Below are 21,017 nucleotides of genomic sequence, written 5' to 3'. Positions count from 1 at the left end.
TACAGGGCTGGAAAAGGATGTAAAAAAGGACCAAGGATTTATGACAGAAACGTTCTGAACTGAAATCAGTTCACCTCAGTCAATCAATCTGTGATGTGCTTTCGCGCAATTTAAATTTGGAATTCTGACACGAGATTTGTCATCAACTGCAAGTCGTCTTGACAGTGCGGACCTTTGAGAGGATGGAGCCCCAGAGACTCCTGCCAGTGACCAAGCTAGCCAGCATTTCCCCTCCATTAAAGGGTGTTTTTTTCGCAGGATTTCGGGCTGTATAAAAAATTGGCTTGAATTGACTTGAATAGCTAAATATTCTCCAATGCGGATGTCTCAAAGAGGAGAGGGAATGAGTTTTATAGAAGCATTGCAGTTGTGTTTGATTATAGATTGAACATTCAATTAAGGTGAAATTTGAAATCGGGCTTCCATAAACGTCAGAGAGAAAGGAAGAAAAGACGGAGAGACGGCTTCTCTTTTATATATTCTGCTGTTGCAGCCGAAGACAGCCTCGACATCAATGGAGCTGTTATTGATTCACAATGTCTGTCAATGTGTGTGTGTGTGTGTCAAGGGCAAAGGAAGCTTGACACACACACAAACACAGCAGTGGACAAGGCCACATGTTGCTTTAAAGCCAGTTGCTGCTGGAATGTTAAACAACCCAATGAAATGTGTGTGTGTGCGTCAGTTCCCGGTGGCCTTGTACCCAGGAGGAGCCATTAATACTACATCAGACACGAGAGGGAAAAAATGAGAGCGGGAGAAGAAGAAAAAGAGAGAGGAGGAGAAAAGCGACAGGGGAGGAAGACGAAGTGGAAGCCAATTAGCCGCGTCGCTACGGCGATGCAATCCTCGTTAACGACCTCTCCGTCTGTCCTGCCTTTATCTCTCTCTCTCTCTCTCTCCATCTCCTCCTCTCTCGCTCACACCACCCTTCAGTCGCTCCGTCTCCCTCCTCCGATATCCCCGTCTTTCTTTTCTAAGCTGCTTTCCACCTTAATTGGAGTGTGTGTGTGTGTGTGTGTGTGTGTGTGAAAGAGAGGGAGATGTGTTAGAACAACACTAAGAAAGAATGTGTGAGTGTGAAAGAGGAAAAAAAAAAGTGTGTGAATAAGAAAAGACAAAGTGTGTGTGTGTGTGTGTGTGTGTGTGGTCTTTGTTAGTTTTCCTTTGGTCTGCTTCATTTCGCCCTGCTGTGTTATTTCTGTATTAGGTCTTTTAGTTATGATGCCTGTCGTCCTAATTCAGTCCTAGTGTGTTTGGCCCTTTGCCCTAATATATTAGGCACCAGGTCCTTTAGTCCGTGTTCCGTTAGTTCTAAAATGCTTGGTCCAAGTTCTGTTAGTCTGATTTCCGTGAGTCCTACTTCTTCTAGCCCTTACTGTGAACATTTGTAGCCCTAGTTCCTTTAGTCCAAGTTTAATTGGTTCCAGTTCTGTTAGTTCTAATATCCATTTTCCTTTAGAGCCAAAACATTTAGCCCAAGTTCCTTTAGCTGTAATTTAGCTCCAACATGTTCACTCCTAGTTTAGTCATAGGTTCTTTATTTCTTGTTCCCTTAAAACCCTGGTTCCAACTAGTTTGTTTAGTCCTTGTTCCTTGAGCCCTAATGTTAGTCTCCTTTTAGCCATAGCGCCATTGAACTTGATTTTAGCACCAGCCTCTTTACATTTCTTAGGAACTAGTTTCTTTGGTCTGTGACTCAAACCCTAGACGCCAGGTACTTTGAACTCACCCCTGGGACAGTGACACCTGGATGTTGTAGCAGGGGAGCAGTGGCCGGTCGGACAGCTCAAACTCAAACACCTCTCTCCTGGCTCGTTGCTCCTCATCCTCGTCCTCCTCTTCGTCCTCCTCCTCCTCTTCTGGCCCCGGTGGGTCGGCAAGAATATTATACACTCCTCCCTCGCTGGACGGCTCTATAAAAACAAATCAACAACAGAATGACATTCTTGTTGAAACTCAATGTGCTTTTTTCCTTTTTGGTTGACCAGTAGTTCCTTTAGTCCCCATTTTGTTAATGGTGCTCCCTTTAGTGTTCATTGGTTTAGCAGTAGTCCTTTTAGTTTTGATTAGTTTAGCGGTAGTTCCTTTAGTCCAAACTGGTTGGGGGGGAGTTCTTATAGTCCACATTTTTTGGTCTGACCTTGAACATAACTTCTCTGTTCCTAGTTTGACCCGTATTTCCTTTCATCTGTGTCTTTAGTTGTGGGTCGTCTTCCTTTAATCCTAAATGATCTATCCTTTCCGAACCTTCCCGTTGATCTCCCCTGACGATTTTGTCCACGCATTGTTTTGTGTGTGTTTGTGTGTAAACTAACCGCACACTGAGCTGCCGTAAAACTCCCAGCAGATTCCTGGATCGCCCTCCGACCTTCCCTGGAGGTCGGAGAGATAGTCTGCAAAGACACAAGGACAAAGACGAGAGTTAGTGGCTTTTGTGGTCGATCAAAGAGCCGACCAATCAGAGCGGATGAAGGCAGCGAGATGAAAACAATAGAACCACACACACACACACACACACACAGGGAAAGACGGGAAGAAGAAGATGAGTGTGTGTGCTCAGACGGTGCCGGCTTGTCGCCGCGGCGCTTGCCGCTGAGTAGACGGATGCTGGCAGGAGTGTGTGTGTGTGTGTGTGTGTTTCGGTGCGTATGCGTGTGTGTGTGTGGCGGTAAGCTGTTCTGGGATTCAACAGCCAAGCCTCATTAAACCCCTCTGGAGAGAGAGAGAGAGAGAGAGAGAGAGAGAGAGAGAGAGAGCAAGTACAGGCAGGGAATGATAATCAGACAGGCTGGCAAACACACACACACAGAAACACACACACAAACACACGCACACACACACACACACACACACAGAAACGCACACACACACAGAAACACAGAAACACACACACAGAAACACAGAAACACACACAGAAACGCGCACACACACACACACAGAAATGCACACACACACACAGAAACACAGAAACACACACAGAAACACACACACACACACACACACACACACACACACACAGAAACACACACACAGAAACACAGAAACACACACAGAAACACACACACACACACACACACACACAGAAACGCACACACACACACAGAAATGCACACACACACACAGAAACACAGAAACACACACAGAAACACACACACACACACACACACACACAGAAACACAGAAACACACACACAGAAACACCGAAACACACACAGAAACACAGAAACGCACACACACACACAGAAATGCACACACACACACAGAAACACAGAAACGCACACACACACACAGAAACGCACACACACACACACAGAAATGCACACACACACACAGAAACGCACACACACAGAAATGCACACACACACAAAAACGCACGCAAACACACACACAGAAACACACACACACACACACACACACACAAACACACACACACACACACACACAGAAACGCACACACACACACACACACACACACACACATACAGAAACACAGAAACGCACACACACACACATACAGAAACATAGAAACGCGCACACACACACACACACACACATACAGAAACACAGAAACGCGCACACACACACACACATACAGAAACACAGAAACGCGCACACACACACACAGAAACGCACACACACACACACACACAGAAACACAGAAACGCACACACACACATACAGAAACGCACACACACACAGAAACGCACACACACACACACACACACACATACAGAAACACAGAAACGCACACACACACACACACACACATACACACACACACATACAGAAACACAGAAACGCACACACACACACAGAAACGCACACACATATACAGAAACACAGAAACGCACACACACACACAGAAACGCACACACATATACAGAAACACAGAAACGCACACACACACACAGAAACGCACACACACACACAGAAACGCACACACATATACAGAAACACAGAAACACACACACACACACAGAAACGCACACACACACACACAGAAACGCACACACACACACACAGAAACGCACACACATATACAGAAACCCAGAAACACACACACACACACAGAAACCCAGAAACACACACACACACACAGAAACGCACACACACACACAGAAACGCACACACACACACACACACAGAAACACACACACACAGAAACACAGAAACGCACACACACACACACACAGAAACGCACACACACACACACACACACACAGAAACGCACACACACACACACACAGAAACGCACACACACACACTCATTCGCACTAAATCTGCTTCATTCTCTTTTTTAATCTAATTGAGTCTTTTATTTATATTTATATTTATATTATATTTTTGTTGACACCACCAGGACGACATCATAACACGCTGACCCAAACATGTCTGACTATTAATGTGTCCAATACTTTGGTTTGTGACCAAATACCTGCAGAACTGATGACACTCATCAGCCTCCGCTGGACTCTGCTAATTAGCTAATGTTAGCATGCTAACACACGCTAAACTAAGATGGTGAACATGGTAAACATTATATCTGCTAACATCAGCATGTTAGCATTGTCTTTGCGAGCAGGTTAGCATGCTGACATTAGCATTTAGCTAAAAGCACCACTGTGTCTCAGGGCAGCCCATTGACTGTATATAAAGATGGACGACATGACCGCTCCATGAAATCGCCCCCTGGTGGCTGGCTGCAGTATAGGTCCTAATTGTTTTCAGATTCTTCAAACTCTGAAATATTGATTTCTTATCGGGTATAGCTGCCACCCTGTCAATATCTCAATTATTATTCTTTTATTGATAGAGTCTATAAAATGTTCCTCCCCTTCAAATGTCTTGATGTTCACTTTCATAGAAAACAGAGAAAAGCAGCACAGCCAGAGAAAGAGTGGAGATTTTAATTCATCAATTATCTACATTTTTCTTTTTCTATTGACGAGTTGATTGATTGTTGATTGAAACTAAGAACATTTTAGGTAGAAAACAGCAGTGAAACAGTTGTTAGCAGTTACAGAGGAGTTACTGGATCTGTGTGTGTGTGTGTGTGTGTGTTACAATCAGCAGCAGATAACGAGGAGGCAGCGCGCACACACACACACACACACACACACACTTTCTCCCCCCTCCTTCTTACCCTCCAGGAAGGTTTCCATGGCAGCGCTGTGGGTCATGTTGATTGGTCCTCGCCCAGAGTAGGAGGTGAGGGTGGGGTCGGCGCCGCAGGCCAGCAGGAAACGCACCACCTCCACGTGGTCGTTCTCCACGGCGTCATGCAGCGGCCTAACGAGGAACAGCCGACAGAATCGACTCATTTGTATTTATTTATTTGATTTTATTCACTATCATCTGCTGTAACGTTACCTGGTTCAAATCAACTAATCAATGATCTGCTTTTCTCATTTTTAAATCTAAACCTGCGTCGACTCGTACCTGGTTCCATCCTGAGCGCTGCAGTTGACGTCGGCTCCGTGATCCACCAGGTGACGTACGATCCCCAGCCAGCCGCGGGCGCAGGCCTCGTGCAGGGCGCAGTACCCGGCGTTGTCTCGATGGTTAATGTCGCAGATCCGCCGCTCCAGACAGTACAGCACCACCTCCTGGACACAAGAAGACACGAGGACTCCAGTGAGACCAGAGCCTCCCGACTCTCAACGTGACTAACGTTGGTTTCAGACCAAACGTGAAGGACGAACTGTACGTCGGTTCCGTTGCAGCTCTGAGGTGTGAATCATTTGGGTTTTACATGTCACTAAAGCTGAAACACTGCCCACATTTTCTTTCTGTTATTATTATTCCTCCTGCTTGCAAACATGAGTAAGAACGAAAGGAACTCTAAACGCACACTGGCGATCGCTTGTTCTTTAATAAAGTGAGTCGACAGTCGACCGTCATGTTTTGGTTCTTTCATCACCAACTGAACCAGACTGGAGTCCAAATTGTGTCATTAATGTCTGTCTCCACCTTAAAGGTGTGAAACAAAACACCAACAAGGAAATGACACGAACTAAAGGAGCAGTTCCACCTTAAGAGAACAAGACGAAGAGACGAAGGCCTCCCTCCCTCTCTTCTTCTGCTCTCTTGTAATGATTGCGGCCTGAAAAAAAACTGTGTGAGTGTGTGTGTGTGTGTGTCGTGATGGATGACGGCTTCATTTGCAAACGGAGCTCGTTAGCTTCACCGCTGCACCTCAACGAGAGAGAGAGAGCGAGCGAGCGAGGCAGGGTGACACTTGTGAGCCCTGACAAGAGCTGTCACACTGCACATGAAATATTCACACTGTGCGTGTGTGTGTGTGCGTGTGTGTGTGGTTTTGACAAATGCCTGCACACACACACACACACACACACACACACACACAGTTTTCTGCCTCCAAATGATTTTCAGACATGGACTGAATTTCAATAAAGGACATCTGTGGAGACTCAGTGCTGTCACTTTAACGCCACAGGTTCGAATCCAGCTGATGACACCTGCTGTAAACATGTTTGTCCTGAAGGTGGCGCTACAGGAAAGATCAAGGGTTCAACCTCTGGGGAGCAGGAACGTGATCAAGACATTTGATATTTGAGACCTTCAAGGTGAAACGAGTTCAAATTTGTCGAGTTTCATCAAGGTTCTGCTCAGAATCAAATTTGGTTTCATCAAGTCAAATGAGGTTTCTTGACAGAATATAATCAGATCTCTCCTCAGTATGAAGTGAGATTTGGCTTTAGAATGAAACGAGTTATTTCTCAGGTTAAAAACTAAAAACGAGTCCCATCTTTCTTAAAGGCAGTAACAGCGGGTCCATGTTGACTGATTATTATGGAACTGTAAACGAATGTGTGTGTTTAGATGAGAGGGGCGAGGGAGTGGTGAGCCGAGGGCTAATTCAATTAAAGGGGGGGGGGGGTGAACTCTGTCTAATGTTTATCATCTGGAAGCGAGGGGTTAAAGTTCAAGGAAGACGAGAGCAGAGTCGGGGGAGAAGAAGAGCGAGCGAGGCCGAACAATGCAGCAGAGAGCGAGGACGAAGGCGAAGACGCTTCATTTCATTTGAATGGATCGGTTTCAAAATGTCAACCTGAGGAGACGACTGCAGCTGCACTTCATGAGCTCAAACATGAAAAGACACAAAACAAGCAAATATTTCAGTTAGTTTGACTCGAAATGATATTTTGTTATTATTATCCCATAAAACACACACACACACACAGACAGGTGGAAGATGTCTGCAGCTGTCTGAGCGAAGACATCCTGTTTCTGCTCTTCGAACATCACATTCGGAGTTCGAGAGGGTGGAAACTGGTCAGCTATCTGACCTGGGTGCGTTTGTGTCTCGTTACCTCGTATCCCAGGCGGGCGGCGCGCTGCAGCAACGTCTCTCCGGCGTTCTTGTTCACAATGAGCCGGCGGACTTCAGGAGGGGCGGGCCGGGCCACGTGTGTGTGCTGCGGAGAGGGAGGACGGCGGCTGGGCGAGCGAGACGGGTCAGACGGAGACACCTGTGTGTGTGTGTGTGGAGACAGAGAGAAAGACATTTAAAGTCATTAGCATGTGCTCGAGGATTGTTTTTATTAGCCACAAGCAATTAAACACACACAAAGAGCAGGAGGAGAAGAGGGAGGAGAAGGAGGAGGAGATGGAGGAGGAGGAGGAGGAGGAGGAGATGGAGGAGTAGGAGGAGGAGATGGAGGAGTAGGAGGAGGAGGAGATGGAGGAGAAGGAACGGATGGAGCAGAAGGAGGAGGAGGAGATGGAGGAGGAGGAGGAGGAGGAGGAGATGGAGGAGTAGGAGGAGGAGATGGAGCAGTAGGAGGAGGAGGAGATGGAGGAGAAGGAACGGATGGAGGAGAAGGAACGGATGGAGGAGATGGAGGAGAAGGAGGAGGAGGAGATGGAGGAGGAGGAGATGGAGGACATGGAGGAGAAGGAGGAGGAGAACAGAGATGGAGGAGAAGGAGGTGGAGCACATGGAGGAGAAAGAGGAAGAGATGGAGGAGATGGAGGAGGAGGACATGGAGGAGGAGGAGGAGGAGGAGGAGGAGATGGAGGAGAAAGAGGAGGAGAAGGAGGAGGAGATGGAGTAGGAGGAAATGGAGAAGAAAGAGGAGGAGAAGGAGGAGGAGATGGAGGAGCTCAGCTGCTTTTTGAACCTGACACCTTCCAGCAAACACACACACATTTCTGACTTCATAATAACCCTCAACAGTAATGTTGATCCACATTATATTCAAAACTCCCTTTACATTTTGGTCAATTTAATAAATAAATCTCGAGATTAAGATTTATGAATGAGGATAAGCAGAGGCAGGTAGAGACGGATGGAACGCTGCATCGCTGAGCTGCCGACACCACGGCAACCGTCTCTGCCGCTTAGCAGCCAGACAGCGTGTGCGTGTTAATGTGTTTGTGTGTGTAATGTGTGTGCGCAGGCGTCTGTCAAACGAAGCCGCTCACCGCCACGCATCGGCAAACAGGATGCGAGCTTTGCCCTGGAGGTGTGTGTGTGTGTGTGTGTAGCAGACTCAAACAAGGAGGAGGAGGGACGAGCGAGAGCCGAGCGAGAGAGAGCGTGAGAGAGACAGGCAGTGTGTGTGTTGGTGTGTGTTTGTCCTCGCTGCCCTGAGGAAATCTCCGGTGCAGCAGCTGTCAAAACGGCACAAGCCGCCACTGCGCACACACACACACACACACACACACGCACACACGCACACACACAGTACATGTGGAGAATATTATTCTTCCTCCATAACCTTCAATCACTCCATCCCTCCTTCCTTCCCTCTTTCACTCGCTCTCTCCTTCACTTTAATCTGCAGTGAATTGAATTACACACACACAAACACACACACACACACACACACATCGTCCCTGCTGAGTTTTCCCAGCGAGCTCCAATCAGGACAATAATTGCAACGATTAACAGAAAGAAAGAAAGAAAGAAAGAAAGAAAGGAGGAAGAAAAACAGGATAAAACCTCAACACTGTTTAGGTATCGATCTTGTTGGTTTAACACGGTCTTGTGAGTATCTTGACCTGGATTCTTGATCTTGTGGGTATTTTGACCTGGACTCTTGGTCTTGTGGGTATCTTGACCTGGACTCTTGGTCTTGTGGGTATCTTGACCTGGACTCTTGGTCTTGTACTCTTGATCTTGTGGGTATCTTGACCTGGACTCTTGGTCTTGTGGGTATCTTGACCTGGACTCTTGGTCTTGTGGGTATCTTGACCTGGACTCTTGGTCTTGTACTCTTGATCTTGTGGGTATCTTGACCTGGACTCTTGGTCTTGTACTCTTGATCTTGTGGGTATCTTGACCTGGACTCTTGGTCTTGTGGGTATCTTGACCTGGACTCTTGGTCTTGTGGGTATCTTGACCTGGACTCTTGGTCTTGTACTCTTGATCTTGTGGGTATCTTGACCTGGACTCTTGGTCTTGTGGGTATCTTGACCTGGACTCTTGGTCTTGTACTCTTGATCTTGTGGGTATCTTGACCTGGACTCTTGATCTTGTGGGTATCTTGACCTGGACTCTTGGTCTTGGACTCTTGATCTTGTGGGTATCTTGACCTGGACTCTTGGTCTTGTGGGTATCTTGACCTGGACTCTTGGTCTTGTACTCTTGATCTTGTGGGTATCTTGACCTGGACTCTTGATCTTGTGGGTATCTTGACCTGGACTCTTGGTCTTGTGGGTATCTTGACCTGGACTCTTGGTCTTGTGGGTATCTTGACCTGGACTCTTGGTCTTGTACTCTTGATCTTGTGGGTATCTTGACCTGGACTCTTGGTCTTGTACTCTTGGTCTTGTGGGTATCTTGACCTGGACTCTTGGTCTTGACAGTTAGTAGCAGCAGTGTAGCTTAGTTATCCACGTAGCTAAACCTCATGATACTAAACAAAAAACAAGCGCTCCTCGCTCACCTTTCCACTCTTCTCCTGATCATCAGTTCCTCGCCCGTTTCTCTCCTCCTCCCTCGCCGTCTCTCCTCCCGTGTGCTTCGTCTTGCAGGGTCGCTTGCCCTTTGGCTTGTTGAGGGTGTCATCGTGGCAGTGGAAGGGATGGGAGTCAGGTGAGAAAGAAGAGGAAGAGGAGGGAGGAAGAGGAGTTAAGGAAGGCAGGAAACTGGAAACCCTGCGGTTCTCCCTCAGCTTCTGATGCTTGTCCTGGAGGCGGGAGGAGGTGAGAGAGGTAAAAGATGCAGGGGAGGGTTGCCGGTGGGCGGGGCTGCACAGTTGCTGGGGGAGATGGACGAAAGAGGAGGGCGGAGCCACGTGGAAAACTGAAAAAAAACACAGAAAGACAGGTAGACTGAAGAAGTTAGTCTTTCAGACAGAATATAGTATTTTTGGAGTTTACAACCATCTTAGCAACTCTGTGAGGCTTTGAGCTAAATGCTAACATCAGCAGGCTAAGTCAGAGGATCACCAAAAAGTTATTACAGTTCATCCTGAGGGGAACATGAAGGTCGAACCACATTTCATCACAATCCATCCAACAGTTGTTGAGATGTTCCAGTCTGGGCCGATCAAACAATGTTCAAAACAAAAACAAATTACTACTATTAATGAACTAATGGTTTTGTTTTCTAGTTTGTATTTGTTTCCATGAAGTCACATGGCCTCCATTACAGCAGCTGAATCCTGTCTGCAGTGTCCTCATGGACGGACAGACAACCATCACTGATCACTGAGACACTGAAGGAAACTTAAAAGCAGGAGGATCCTCAGGCAGGTTCTGCAGTCAGAAGGAGCGACTTTTTCTCTAACATTTCTAAGCAGATTTATTGATGTTTAATGGTGATGGACACTGATATAATGATGTCCTCTGAAAGTGTAAGTGAGACTGGATCTAAAAATCTGTGTTTCACGTCTGTGTGTTCAGATTTGACTGAGATGACTTTGAGAATGAGTGCGATTTTTCTTCAAACATACGTGTTAACAAAGCTGTTTATCATTATATTGTTTTAATTTGCGTCCACAAATTCTTAACTTAAAACTTTTCATGCAGCTTTCACTCCTTCATCATCCTCTTCTTCTCTGTGCATGTGCGTACATGGCTTTCCCCCTCGCCAACAAATGAGCCGCTGTCCATCCTTCAGCGGGGACGAGTTAGATAATAAGAGACATGGAGAGAGAGAGAGAGAGAGACAGACAAAGAAACACAGAGCCTCCTCACTGGAGTGGAGCAGCGAGCAAGCGGGCGTGCGAGCGGGCGTGCGAGGTAGCAGATAATGGGGGAGGGGAGGAGAGAGAGAGTTTTCTGTTTTCCATTGCAGACGCCTGCAGGAAACACACACACACACGCTGCGTTCACACACGCACACAAAACCAGAGAAGTGTGTAAATGCAGCGACGAGCACACACACATCTGCTGAATTATTTATAAACCTGGACACACACACGCAGATGTTTCGTACACCTACACACTCATTCTCTGTGAACAGGATTAACATATTCAGCACGTAGTGTGTGTGTGTGTGTGTGTGTGTGTGTCGCAGCTAATCGTCAAACTGCAGCATTTATTGTTTTTTCAAGCACGACATCATCGTTATCCTGCCGGTCTAATGGTGCGTTCAAGTCTGACGGCCCAAATTTTGTCAGAAAATTTCTTTGAACAGCAAGAAACCAGAAGACATAAACAATTTTACTCTCAAACGGCCATTTGTCTTGTTTCTTACAAGATCATTTACGAGCTGTGATGTCCGCCGGCTTTTAAAAAGCATCACAAGGTTAAATTATTTCACTTTTCTTTTTGTGTTCGGTTCCGTACAAACACGTTCTCATGACTACTTAACTGTCAGTGATCCAGATGGGAGCTGAAACCAAGTCAAGACCGAAGAAGTATTACAAACTAAATATTCTTAAACTACTGGAACTATGAACGTTTGCTATCTTCACATAAAAGTAATGATTATTAGTGATTCATCTGCTGATTATTTTCTTTGTGGCTTTAAAAAATTACGAAATATCGCACGATTTTTACTTCAACGCTGTTGGACGTGGAAGTGATATGTTGTCATCACTGATGTTAGATATAAAACATTAGAGTAAATATCAGTCTGTATTATTATTATTATTATTATTATTGTACTGTATTGTATCTGTTTACCCTTCACTCATCACCGAAATGGATTTATTTCGTTTAATTTGAGTGAAGTGACGTCCTGACGGGAACATGAGGAGACTCTGAACACAGCGTTCAACAAACAGAGGAAGAAGAAGACGACGAAGAGGAGGCTGCTAACACATTCCCTATGTATTACTGTGTGTGTGTGTGTGTGTGTGTGACAGCTCCATCTGGGAGATGTTAGACGGCTATTAGCACGCCACGGGTTCATACACACACATACACGTCAGAAAACACACACACACATCGTCGGTTTTATTCCACTCGTGAGCGCCGACAATCACGGAGAGGAAAAGAGACGAGAGGAGGAGGAGGAGGAGGAGGAGGAGGAGTGATGACAGCAGAGAGACAAGAAGATTTCATCAGCAGCAGAAACACTTTGTGAACTCACAGCGGCTGCCTTCAGAATAAAAGCTTCACTAAAAATCTGCTGAAGAAGACAAAAGTGGATGAAAAGAAGATATAAACGCATCTTTTAAAAAAGATTTTAATGAATGCTAACACACTTTTATGATTGTTATTATCTTATATTGTTGTTCATGTTTTATTTCCAATTGTGTGATTTTATTTGCCTCTTGAAATATTTTAAACCTGGTTTTGTAACTTTGTTTATTATTATATTGTGTGTGGTTTGGGGTTGTGGGAGAGGCGGGGTTGTGTTTATTATTATTCATTATTATTATTTCCGTATGTATTTTTCTAATTTCCATGTTTTTGTGTCTTGAAAACAAGATGGTGCATCTTAAGGGGTTTATCCTCAAATTAAATTTGAAATAAAATAAAATATTATTATAGTAAGAGTTAAAAGATTGTGACCACATACTGTAAATATTATAAAAACATAAAAAAGTAAGATAAAGATAATCCCTTACTGATCCACAGAGGGGAACTCCAGGTGTTGTAGCAGAAACAAGTACAGATAAATAAAGAAAAGTATATCAAATAAAAACACAACATCAATATAAATAATAAACAATATTGATTAATTTGTTGGCTTTACCTCTCGGGTCGTCCCTTCTCACAAATGTAGGGTCACACCAGCCTCCGTTGACCTCTGACCTTCCCCTGACGGCCGGGACATCCATTCTGAACTTCCTGTCGAGCTCCGCTGACCTCTGGCTGGAGGGCAGCCATTGGGTGAGGTCCCCGGGGAGGCGGGGCTTGTTGAGTCGGAGGCCGTTCAACTCGATGCAAACCTTCAGCTTCTTCACGTCCTCCAGGGTCGAGTCTGTAACGGATAAGAACCAATGAACGATCAGAAGTAATGAAACAACAGCCAAGAAATGATTAGAACGATATAATGTGTCATCAGGAACTACATACAGTTGTGTGTCATCTGCAAAGCTATAAAAGCTCACACTATCTTCTTGTATAAATGGACTTTGTATAATGAGAACAAGTGAGAAGCTGGAACGAGGAAATGTTGGCCATATTGATTATGAAGATTGTTTCTAATTATATTTCTGTTGATTGAAGTTTCAGCTCTGCGTAAAACTACACGTCTACGACAAGACAACACCTGCGAGACCCCAACAAGTCTAAAATATATTCAATAAAACATCTCCAGACGGGACTTGAGTACTGCGTCACTGCTTCAAGTGAAATTTGTTGACTTAAAAGTACCAATTCTACAAACAACTGCCTCCTTAAAGACTCAACAACATCAAGTTATAAAATAAAATGTTTAATAATGTCAGTAATCTGAACAAGAACACATAGAAACACCATCGAGAGAAACTCTTACCGCTGGTTAACTTCTTGTTGGGGTTTCCCATCCTGTCCTCCTCCCTCTCCTCCTCCCTCTCCTCCTCCCTCCCTCTCTTCAGCCGGCTGCTGATGATGCTGCTCTGGTGGAAAGGCTCCAGACTGAAGATGCGCCTCCGGTTTATCGCCGTGCTGACATTCAAACCTCCGATTCCCGGCGTGGAGGCATTTCCCTGAAACAGGCCTCTGGCTGTGGACAGGAATCTTTGTTGTTGTTGTGGCTGAGAGACAAAACTCTTCTCTTCTTTCTTCTTCTCCTCCCGCTGACCTCCTTCTTCATCTTCATTCTTCTTCTGCTCCCCCGCTGAGCCGCCATCCTTCTCTCGGAGGACAGGGAGGTTGTCGGAGTGGCAGCACAGCGGCAGGACAGGGAAGCAGCCGTGAGGGCAGGATGGATGGAAACCTACATGGACAAAGACAAACATGATGAGGGTCAGTTTGAAGTTAATTAACGTAAGATCTCCAGACAAAATGATAACCAACAAATTAACATTCAGAGACAAAAGAGAAAAACTGACGGAAATGAAGAGAAATAACTTGAGTCTTCTTCGTTTTCTTCTTTTGTTGCGATATTATTATTATATATCGTGATATATATAGATGTTCTTGTTCTTGACAAAACAAAAGCGAGATAACAAGATCATTATTCTGTCATCTTGACCCCAAAAAAATCACTTAATAAGTCAATAATATGCTAATTAAACAAGATAATAATCATCATGAGAAAACAACTTTGTTATCACAAGTTCATTAATTCTTTATCTAAGAAGACAAGATTAAATTTAAATGATCACATAAAAACAAATTGAATCCCAAACACAAGGTTTGTAGAGCTACCTTTTATTGAACATGACGGAAAAACAGCCGGCAACCTTCATTTCACTGTGACCTCTGACCTTTAACATCACACTCAGATCAAAGCTCTCTCTCTCTGATCTTTCCTTTCTTTTATGTCTCTCGCTCAATTTTTCCATCTTTATCTTCCTTATTTTCCTGTCTATATATTCCCATGCTCTCTCTCTCTCCTGATCATCTGACTCACGGTGCGTCCCGTGGCTCCCGGACACATTACACGCCATGGCAACGGCCCATCAAAGGCGATCGTCATGGCAACGTGCGTGCACTGAACACCACTGAACTACCAGACAGCAGCGGCTGCCGACGTGCTCTTGAGCACCTGAACCTGGTTTTATTTATTTTACACCTTTTTGGTGCATTTGTTCACTTTCTGATGCTCATTTAAAGGAGAAGATATACAATCTATTTTAAGATGATTCTATTTGTGCTTGTTCTTTGTGTTTGTGTGATGTTTTCCCACATTATAATTTTGGTTCCTATCACAACATCATATCTTTTGATTTGAGCTCTACTTCAGACTCAGGTGGCTCAATTGGATATAAAGCCAATGCACAGACTAAAGTGGACATACATTTGCCCTGGGTGGTGTGAAATGGGGCAAAGACGAAGTTTAAAATATTTCAATTTGCACTTAAACCGAGGCATTATCACTCCTATTCATGAAAAATATTTTATATATACTTATATACAGTCTGCGGTGGAGACGCGTTGGCCATCTTTATATACAGTCTATGGTGGAGATGCGTCTTTTACACTGTAGTTTTTGCAAATTTGTGCAAACAAAATGAGGCAAAAATTGGCTTTATATCCTCTTTGAATCTGATCAGTGTAGCCAGAGACCTGAGAATACCTTGATTCAGTCATCGCCTGCTCTCAGGCCTGATTTAATTAGCATCTGACAGACCATACTTTCGGCCCAGAATTTAAAGCAAAACGCATCAAATCTGGATTTTTTTACTCTAAAAACTTGTTCTAAATTCATGGATGTGACGAGAAACAGAGCCGAAAGAATCCAGCTTGTGTTTCAGGTGTGTAAATGTGTGTGTGTGTGTGTGTGTGTGTGTGTGAATGTGCACACTTGGCTGCCTCGAGAAAATGAGGGCAGCGATGCGCTCGGCTTAAAGTGAGCGAGGTGCACCGAGAGTTCAAACACACACACACACACACAAAGAAAGAGACAAAGAAAGCGAGCGACTTCAAGCGAGTGATATCAACCTTAAAAAAATGACGTGTGTGTGTGTGTGTGTGTGCGTGTGTGTGTGTGCGTGTGTGTGTGTGTGCGTGTGTGTGTGTGTGTGTGTGCGTGTGTGCGTGTGTGTGTGTGTGTGCGTGTGTGTGTGTGTGCGTGTGTGTCATCCTGCAGAGCTCTCCGGAAATCCTCTTACCTCTCGGAGCCTCGGCGGCGGCTGCAGAGGGAGGTCTTCCTCCTCCTCCGCCTCCTCCTCCTCGCCTCCCCTCGCTGTACTGGCAGCGCTCCCACCCTCTTCCTCCTCCTCCTCCCTTTTTCTTCTCCCCCTCCTCCTCCTCCTCGTCTTCTTCTTCTTCCCTCCCTCCGTCTCCCTGCTGGACGTCTGCCAGCACCGTCTCCCCTGCCGCCACCACCACTGCTGCGGCTGTCATCCTTCCTCTTCCTCCTCCTCCTCCTCCTTCTTCTCTTTCTTCTTCTTCTTCTTCTTCTTCTTCTTCTTCTTCTCCTCTTCCTCCGTCTTTCTCCTTCAGCTCCAGCTCTGAGAAACGCAGCATTGCTCGCTGAGAAAGAAAAAGGATAAATACAACCACCTCAATGAGAACAAAGCACCTCACTTTCACTTCTTTCAGTGCTTGTTTCAACTACCACTTCACTTATATCTTATACTTTTAGTGCTACACATTAACTGACACATTAACTCCTTTCAGTGCATGCACTTGCACTTTTCAGTGCTTGTTTTAAAAGATACAACACCATCAGTGAGAGCAAAGTGGGCACAAAGGGTCAAGTTTTTGTTTTAAAGAACAAAATCAAGAGGTTTCGAGTGGTCCATCAAATCCTGCTTCTCCAGGCTGCATGAAGGTGAACGAGCACAGCGGTCGCATGCTCTTAGTTTGTTTTTTACAAAACAGATTTAGTCGAAGCCTGAGTGACGGCAGATTCCTTTGATATTCGGGGGATTGTTCCTTTAAACAGAATCGGTGTTGTGGTCCACATCACCTTCACTGGTTTGACTTTTTCTGCTTTAACTCCAGACCTTCTGTGATGCTCGGATATAAACAGCAGCTGTCAGCCAGAGGTGAGTTCTTGGCTATTTTGTCTGGCAGCCGGAGCCTCGGGAAGCTTCAGGATTTCACTGCCGCAAACCACAAACACACCACAAAATATAAACTTTCAAAACTCACTCTGTGACCCCAGACTCTGCTGCTTTGAAGGAAAGAAGAAACCCCCTGTTGGCATTTGAACACACAAACTGAGAGAAAATATAAAGTTGGTGAAACTGCTCCAAGAAACGGTGAACAGGTGCTGCTGGGATGAGTTCTAGAAAACATATATTCCTTTACAAAACATCAAATTCACTAAAAGTTTCAAAAACAGGAGGTTTAAAGTGTTTCTAAACTATTTCTCCTGTTGATACTGAAGTGTTTTTAACGTCCCCTAGAGGTCGCAGGCTTCACTACTTAGTTAAATAACTTCTTTCAATGCCTAAATTTCATCTGCCACTGAAGTTCTTCCAGTGCTTCTTTTTCCTGTCACCTCAACTTCTTTCTGTGATTCAATTTAATCCATTATTTGCATGCAGATAGATTTCATTTCAAGACAGTTAAGATTCATTTAATGTTTACATGTTATTATTATCATTAGTTGAGATGTCTCAGGACCAGGAAACACCTTTTCTGATCTTTAACACATTTCATGATTTAAACTGCACCTCCGTCCGACTCAAAGAGACGTTTTCTCCTGAGAAAAAGACGCTGAATATCCAGGATGTCCTACACTGAGATGAACCAACCTTGTAACCGTTGGTAACCACTAGTAACTGCTGGTAACCGCTCCCTGTGCGCTCCCTGACAGGCCAGTATTTCTCGCTCACCTCACTCTGCCCTGACCACAAACCCATTTTAAAAATTAATGGCCCATGAAACGAGCTACAAATCCATCCAACGCCGCCGCCCAGAGCCGGCAGCACCCAAGGGCGTAGGAGCGAAATGTGAGTTAATTTGAGTGGTAACCCCTCCTCCACCACCACCACCACCCTCCTCCTTCAGGAGCCACGACTGACCGAGCAAACAGCCTTCCAGACGGAATAACCCGCCTGACAGCTCAGCTTTCTGTCCAGAAAAGTCCTTTGAGAGGAGGGAGACAGCAGAGAGAGACGCTTCACATACAAGGCAGTATGTGATAAAGGAAATTTATATCTGCTGTCTCACAAACATGACATATATATACATATATATTTGTCCGCTGATTATCTTTGGACATTCATATTATCACATTTGTCAGGACTCTTTTTGTCCAGAACCAAATTCAAAACAAGACACCAATATTCAAATATTAAGCAGATTTTAGAGGATTTCTTCCAAAACATAACACTCATTTTACACAACATCCAATTTTTTTTTGTTCCCATGACCGATGCCATTTGCATGTGGTCACTTGTTTCAGTTTCATTTCTCTCTGTTCCAGTACACCGGTTGAGGAGTTTGATGACAGCAGCTGTGGCTTTGGACCATTTTATAGGTCCGTTATCTGCTACTTCCACTCCTTTTAGTAGTTTCACTTCAAATGACACTTCTACCGGCCATTCATACTTTTTTTGGTACATTCACTTCATCTGACACTTTCAGATTTCAGCGCTTTAATTGTTTTCCCGTCGCCCCCCAAGACAGAACCCCAACAATGGTCCATATCTGTGTATCTGAGGTCGTGATATCATGACTTATTGTCACTTTAGTGGGTCAAACTCCAAAAACACTGGATCCCACATTTCCCATACTGCAACTCAAATCTTAAGTTACATTATGTTTTTCACTTTTTCACAGTCACAGTTTTGGTTTTGGTATTTGACTCGTGTTCACTGTGACTGAAGCAATCATTTTGATCCAATTCTTACCATAAAGAGAAGCTGTTTGATGGGAAATGTAGTTCATTATTTATTTATTCTTACTTCAACACAAACCAGCTTCCATAAGGAAAACAACACAAGCCAAACTCCACACTTTCTGTGACTGTGTGGTTAAAGTAGTCAAGACTGATCTGGGTTCCAAGGAGGAGGAAGAGGAGGATTTCATTAAAAGTACTACTCTCCTTCCTCCTCCATCTGCCGAGGGATGGAAGAGGAGGATGGAAGAGGGGGAGGAGGATGGAGAGATTTAATTTGAGTTGAAGGGGGGATCTCGAGGGGACAAGGAGGTGAAGAGAAAAGAAAAACAGGAATAACAACAAGCAAGAGCAAGCGACGAACAGAGAGGCAAAGAAACAAAAATAGAGCATAACACTGATGCTGAGAGAGACACAGATGAAAGGAAAAAGAGAAAAAGAAGAGACTGAGATAAATATATAAAGACAGCAAAAACTTTTCCTTTCTGCCTCCATTTTCTTCATTTTTTGGGAAAAACCAGCAGGATAACAGTTGCCTGAAGCCACAAACATACAGCCGGTGTGTTATCCTAACTCAACCTCAGACGATCCAAAACATTTGTAGGCGGAAAAAAGAAAAGAGAGAGGAGGAGGAGAAGAAGGCAATTCTCCTCGAAACACCTCCTCATGCCCGATAATTCTTTACTGCACTTCCTACCAGACCGAAATATCTCAACAAAGCCTCCAAACACTTCCCCATACACACCTCCTAGCACACCCTACGTCCACAATAAGCCAGCTAAATTTTTCCCTCCATCAACACTACATGTTTTGAGTTTTGGGAAAATGGTTTCCAAAGTGGATGAATCTTTTTGGGTTCTGATCACTGTTTCCATTTTGGATCCTGTTCTCAATTGGGAAAATACCCAGATTCATCAACCCTATCGACAGACAAGAACCACGGTATTGGATGATTCTGCAAAACCCCTGACCCCTGAGTAGTGTCCCAGACAAACACCGACACTGAACTTGAATCATAGGGTTTAGAATTTGGGCTGCTCTGATACCACCTCCAAACACCTGCAAACCATCCTACATCCACATTAAGCTATCCGGACTACTGTACCATGACTACTGATTCTGTCTGTATGACTTGTCCAGAGTATCATTTAAGTTGCACTTTACTCCTTGTACCCAACTATCACAACAACCAAACCTCCACATCATCTCGCACACTTGTGTACCAACACAGAATTGTACAGGAGAATTAGACCGCAATGAAGGGTAGGCCTGTTTCCTCTGTGCCTTAATGAACAGTAAGCACAAAAATCAATATCAGAAAACCAACCAAAAAAAGGTAGCAGTGGTGCAATGATTAAACTCCAGATCACCAATGAAAATTAGATTTACCCTCTCCATCTCAGCAGACTATCAGTGTTCCATTGACTAATGAAAGGATGAAGAAAAAAACTGGGATCTTACCTGGAGAGCCCTCTGTTCTCTGCTCAGCTTGCTGGAGTCAGCATAAAGCTCTGTGGTCACGCATTTAAACCGGTCGCCTACGTAGCCGGTTGAGTTGGCGATGCGTTTGGTGAGGCCGGAGCGTCGGTTCTTACTGCAGCCAGGACCCTCATCCTCGTCTGCCAGGGGATCCATGCCGTCCAGGATGTCTTTCTTCCCATCTCCATAGCTGGCAGTGGTGAGACCAGAGTTTGGCCCCTCTTTCCTGGGCTCTGTCTCATTGGAGGAAGGACCTTCACATTTTAGGTCTTTGTTAACTGGCTGTTCTGGAGTTAAGTTAAAGCCTCCATTGGTAGGATTGGCAGATAAAAGGTGCCGAAAAAAATTTTGTCCATGTGTGGGGACCCTGGGATTGTTATTTACACAGGTGTGGTTATTTCCAAAAGACTGTCCTTTAGAGAGGTTTCCACAATTTGGACAACTAAAACAGTTCTTCTCGCATGAAGGAGCCCTGGGATTGATGTTTCCGCAAATTGGGCGCACAGCATTGCGGTTTTCACAATTTGTAAATCTGGGATTGATGCTCTTGCAGTTCGGAGTCACAGAGTTGCTCATTCCATGAGTTGGACCGCTGAAAATTCTGGGCTCACAAGTTGAAGCCCTCAGAGCCAGATTTCTGCAACATGGGCCCACAAAATTTCTGCTGACAACATTTTGATGGTTTACATCTCCACTGTTACATGTGGGGACACAGAGTGGAGCG

General features: G+C 44.8%; 1 protein-coding gene and 1 pseudogene across 1 annotated transcript in view; both read right to left on the bottom strand.

The window, feature by feature from the left end:
• The window catches only part of LOC139306579 (protein NLRC3-like), a 204,095-nt pseudogene that overhangs the window by 56,317 nt on the left and 126,761 nt on the right, over nt 1-21,017 (bottom strand).
• Nucleotides 1-21,017, bottom strand: part of LOC139306955 (BCL-6 corepressor-like) — a 31,746-nt gene that overhangs the window by 2,029 nt on the left and 8,700 nt on the right. The window contains exons 4-14 of the mRNA XM_070930920.1: nt 20,276-20,547; nt 16,421-16,494; nt 16,226-16,324; nt 13,868-14,019; nt 13,124-13,351; nt 9,918-10,276; nt 7,338-7,496; nt 5,443-5,609; nt 5,147-5,292; nt 2,319-2,396; nt 1,733-1,916 (exon numbers count right to left, since the gene is read on the bottom strand). Of these exons, the coding sequence (XP_070787021.1) occupies nt 1,733-1,916; nt 2,319-2,396; nt 5,147-5,292; nt 5,443-5,609; nt 7,338-7,496; nt 9,918-10,276; nt 13,124-13,351; nt 13,868-14,019; nt 16,226-16,324; nt 16,421-16,494; nt 20,276-20,547 (1,918 nt within the window). The remainder of the gene's footprint in view (nt 1-1,732; nt 1,917-2,318; nt 2,397-5,146; nt 5,293-5,442; nt 5,610-7,337; nt 7,497-9,917; nt 10,277-13,123; nt 13,352-13,867; nt 14,020-16,225; nt 16,325-16,420; nt 16,495-20,275; nt 20,548-21,017) is intronic.

This window comes from Enoplosus armatus, chromosome 24, assembly GCF_043641665.1.
Source record: "Enoplosus armatus isolate fEnoArm2 chromosome 24, fEnoArm2.hap1, whole genome shotgun sequence".
Classification (NCBI taxonomy): Eukaryota; Metazoa; Chordata; class Actinopteri; order Centrarchiformes; family Enoplosidae; genus Enoplosus; species Enoplosus armatus.
This window is presented reverse-complemented; position numbering and strand designations above follow the sequence as displayed.